The sequence below is a fragment of the Sceloporus undulatus genome, chromosome 1 (assembly GCF_019175285.1).
Source record: "Sceloporus undulatus isolate JIND9_A2432 ecotype Alabama chromosome 1, SceUnd_v1.1, whole genome shotgun sequence".
Classification (NCBI taxonomy): Eukaryota; Metazoa; Chordata; class Lepidosauria; order Squamata; family Phrynosomatidae; genus Sceloporus; species Sceloporus undulatus.
In genome coordinates, this window is record NC_056522.1 from 156,590,650 (window position 1) to 156,594,281 (window position 3,632).

At 44.0% G+C, this 3,632-nt stretch overlaps 1 protein-coding gene across 3 annotated transcripts in view; it reads left to right on the plus strand.

The window, feature by feature from the left end:
- Window positions 1-350: 350 nt before the first annotated feature.
- MFSD2B (major facilitator superfamily domain containing 2B) overlaps window positions 351-3,632 on the plus strand; it is a 47,751-nt gene continuing 44,469 nt past the window's right edge. For 2 of the 3 annotated variants that reach the window (XM_042477322.1, XM_042477328.1), the window contains exon 1: window positions 351-592. In XM_042477322.1, coding sequence (XP_042333256.1) covers window positions 437-592 — 156 coding nt within the window. In that variant the 5' untranslated portion in view covers window positions 351-436. Of the gene's footprint in view, window positions 593-2,581; window positions 2,650-3,632 lie in introns of those variants that run through there. The other variant, XM_042477337.1, reaches the window with a different exon arrangement.

Below are 3,632 nucleotides of genomic sequence, written 5' to 3' on the forward strand. Positions count from 1 at the left end.
AGCTAAAATAATAATTTTATTTATTATTAATTTTATTTATTAGTATTCTAAATAACCCTAAACTGGATGAGCTAAAATAATAACAATAATAATAAATTTTATTTATGATTATTTTTTATTAAGATTAGATAATGATAATGATAATCATGCTTTATTTGTTGTTGTTGTTGTTGTTCTTGCTGCCAGGATTTGTTCAGAGGGGCTTTGCTGTTTGCCACGCCTTGAGGCTGAGACAGTGTGACTGGCCCAAGAAGGCCATCCAGTGGGGTCTCCCTGGCTGAGGAGGAGGGACTGTGGTCTGCAGTCAGAGTCACAGTCCCAGGCTCCTTCCCCTGCGTCACGCCTGCCTATGTCATAAAGGCCAGAGCAGCCCCACCCCTGGCCACTACTGGCCCTGAAGGGCAGAGGAGAGGAGTAAGCTGGAGGGCTCTCTGGGATGCTGATGGAGATGGAGATGCATGGAGCTGGGAGAAGGCAGCAGCCCCCCAACCCAGAGACTGGGGCCCTGGGAGAGGAGGAGGAGGAAGAGGAGGAGGAGGAGGAAGAAGAAGAGGAGGAGGAGCCCCTCAGGGGAGAGTCTTCTGCGGGAGAGGTGGGTCTCCCCCCCCCATAAAAAAAGCCCCTGCTGCACCTCCTCCTTTTGGCCAGCACCTGTCCTCCATCTCAGCCTCCTTCCTGGCCAGGAGAGTTTCCAAAACATCCTCCCTTTGGAGCAGGACTCAGAAGCATGGCTTTACATCTCTAGGAGTGTTCTGAGCTTTTATTGAGTCATGTCCTCCATTTCTCTTGACTGTCCTACCTGCCAAGGGGGAAGGGACAAGGTGACCCACATCTCCCCCTCCTTTTCTTCCAGGACCTGTCCTCCATTTCAGCCTCCTGTCCAGGAGGGGATTCAATAAAAAAAAAGAGTCCTCTATTTTGAACAGGGCTGAGAAGCATCATGGTTTTCTGTCTCTCTTGGAGTGTTTTGAGGTTGTATTTGGGTCATGTCCTCCATTTTTCTTGACTGTCCTACCTGTCAAGGGGGGAGGGACAGGGTGAGCAGGTGTCCTCCTCCTTTTCCCTGTCCTCCCTTTCAGCCTTCTGTCCAGGAGGGATCCCCAAATGTCTTCTATCCTGAGCATGACTAAGAAGCATGGATTTATATTTTTAGGAGTGTTTCTAGTTTTTCCTTGGGGCCTGGCCTACATTTTCTAGGATGCCCTGCATTTTACAGTGCCTTGCCCTCCTTTGCAGTTTTGGTCACCATCAAGCCCCCTTGTAACTCCAACCCATTTCAGTGCCCTCTCTCTTGGCAGGGCTCTCTTTTGAAACGTGTGTACAATAATGTTTTCGTGGAATTTTTTAAAATTATTGTTACTGTAAACAAATATCGGTAAAAATTATTGTAAATTTATGGATCCATCTTGGATCCCCTTTTGGGAGAAAAGCGTTAAATAAGTTGTTGTCTTCGTTATGTGTCTGCAAGTCCTTTCCAACTTATGGTGATCCTATGGTGAAGCTAGCATGGGGTTTTCTTGGCAAGATTTGTTCAGAGGAGGTTTGCCATTGTCTTCCCCTGAGGCTGAGAGAGTGTGACTTGCCCATGCTCACCTAGTGGGTTTACATAGTCAAGTGGGGATTCAGACCCTGGTCGCCAGAGTCACAGTCCAATACTCAAATCGCTATGCCATGCTGGGTCTCTAAAATTTGTTCAGAGGGAGTTTTGCCTTTGCCTTCCTCTGAGGAATTTATCACACAAAGGAGATTGGGAGTTTATCCCATGAATATCCTGGGGAAATTGTGTAATAACGCTAAACGATTTCATATGACGTTGCCCAAAACTTGCCATTAAAGTGCTCACAAGGAAGCATTAACACACATCTTTTTACTTTCAAGATTTCAGCAACAATGCATTTCCGATATCACGTTATTTGCACAATTGCACACGATAATCATTCATGCAGTTACTCGCTGTTTTCATTTTATTTGCGGGATGCTTTAAATGCGTTTTAATCTCTCTTTAATGCCAAAATTAGCCCCAGTGTGATAATTCCTGAGGCTGAGAGAGTGTGACTTGCCAAAGGCCACCCTGTGGGTTTCTTCTTAGCAGGAATTCGAACCCTGGTCTCCAGTTATAGCCCAGCACTCAAATTACCACACCACACTGGCTCTCTTTTCTTGCCCTTTTTCTTTGGAGGCCTAAACTGTATTTTTCAATTGTGCAACTTTTAAATGACTGCAGCACTAGAAAGTTGGGGGCTGGAGGGAAATTTCATCGGGTGGAGGCAATGCCCTCATTTTGCCCATGAGGGCATTGACTGTGGACCTTCAATGGATGGAAGGTGGAGAGGAATTCAGAGGAGAGGCAAAGGGGATGGAGGGATGTGAAAAATAAGGTTAGAAGAAGTTGTTGAAGGAAGTGGGTATGCCTAAAGAAGTGGATAGTCAGGATGGAGTGTGGTAGGGAATGTGTGCTTGCCACCTTCAAATACTCCAAGGGTGCTGCTGCAAGCAAAGGCAACCTCTCAAGGGATCTAATTTTCAGGAAGGTAGATTTAGGTTGAACATGAGGAGATAAGTACAGGAGATGTAGGTACCGGAAAGGGAAAAATGAGGGCATTGTCCTGCCCAAAAAAGAATTCTGCCCCTCTCCGACATGAGTTTCAAGTGAGAACCTCAAACTCATTCACATTATTACTAGAACTCTGGGCCTGAACAGACAGGCCAAAATAAAGCTGCTTCGGGTCACTTTGGAGGTTTGCTGTTTAAACTATATATGTGTCCTAAGAGGCCGGAAGCCACACCAAAGCCGCACTCCAATCCTAAGGATTGGAGCTCAGCTTTTGTGCAGCTTCTGGCCTCTTAAGACGCTTGTGACATTTAAACCGCATACCTCCAAAGTGACCCGAAGCAACATTATTTTGGCCTGTCTTTTTTGGACCCTAAGTTTCTTCTGTTGGCATATTTCCTCTGTTGGCCTGCCCCTTTTATTTCAAGTTCTGTTAGAATTGATTACTCTCATTTTGTGTATGCAAATTAAGGATATAGCTGGAATATATTTGAACTTGCTGGAAAGCTTTCCTTCTTGAGGAACAGAGGTCTGCTTTATGCTCTGGATTCTAAGCAAGAAAGCTTTGCTTTCTAAAAGTCAACTGGTGAAAAGGAAAAGTTCTATTATTTTCGTGTACGTACATCTTTGTCTCAATGATAAGGCTGTTCGGGAATTTTATCTGGAAGTCCCATGCCCTGTAGTTCCTTTTCTCTCCTTCAGACTGCTACTGGCTTGACCCTGGTGTTTTCTGATAATTTTTTTTAAAGACCACACAGATATACTGATATTTGACTGACAACTTCTGAAATTTAACTCTGCTTCTGAAAATACATCACTTTGCATTGTTCCGAGTTTGGTTTCTTGTTACTATTGTTCAGTTTTAAAAATCACAAACTAAAAGGCATGACTGAGGATCCAGAAGAAAACAGCCACTGTCTCACCACATTTCTGTTAGTCTATTAAACACTTATATACAGAACAATATAATTTTCCATTTTCTCCATTGAACCTCTTAATGAAAATGGTCCCTTGCTGTGCTGGTTTAGATTATATTGATTGACTTATGCTGTAAGAAAAAAGGAGATTGAAGAAGTGAGTT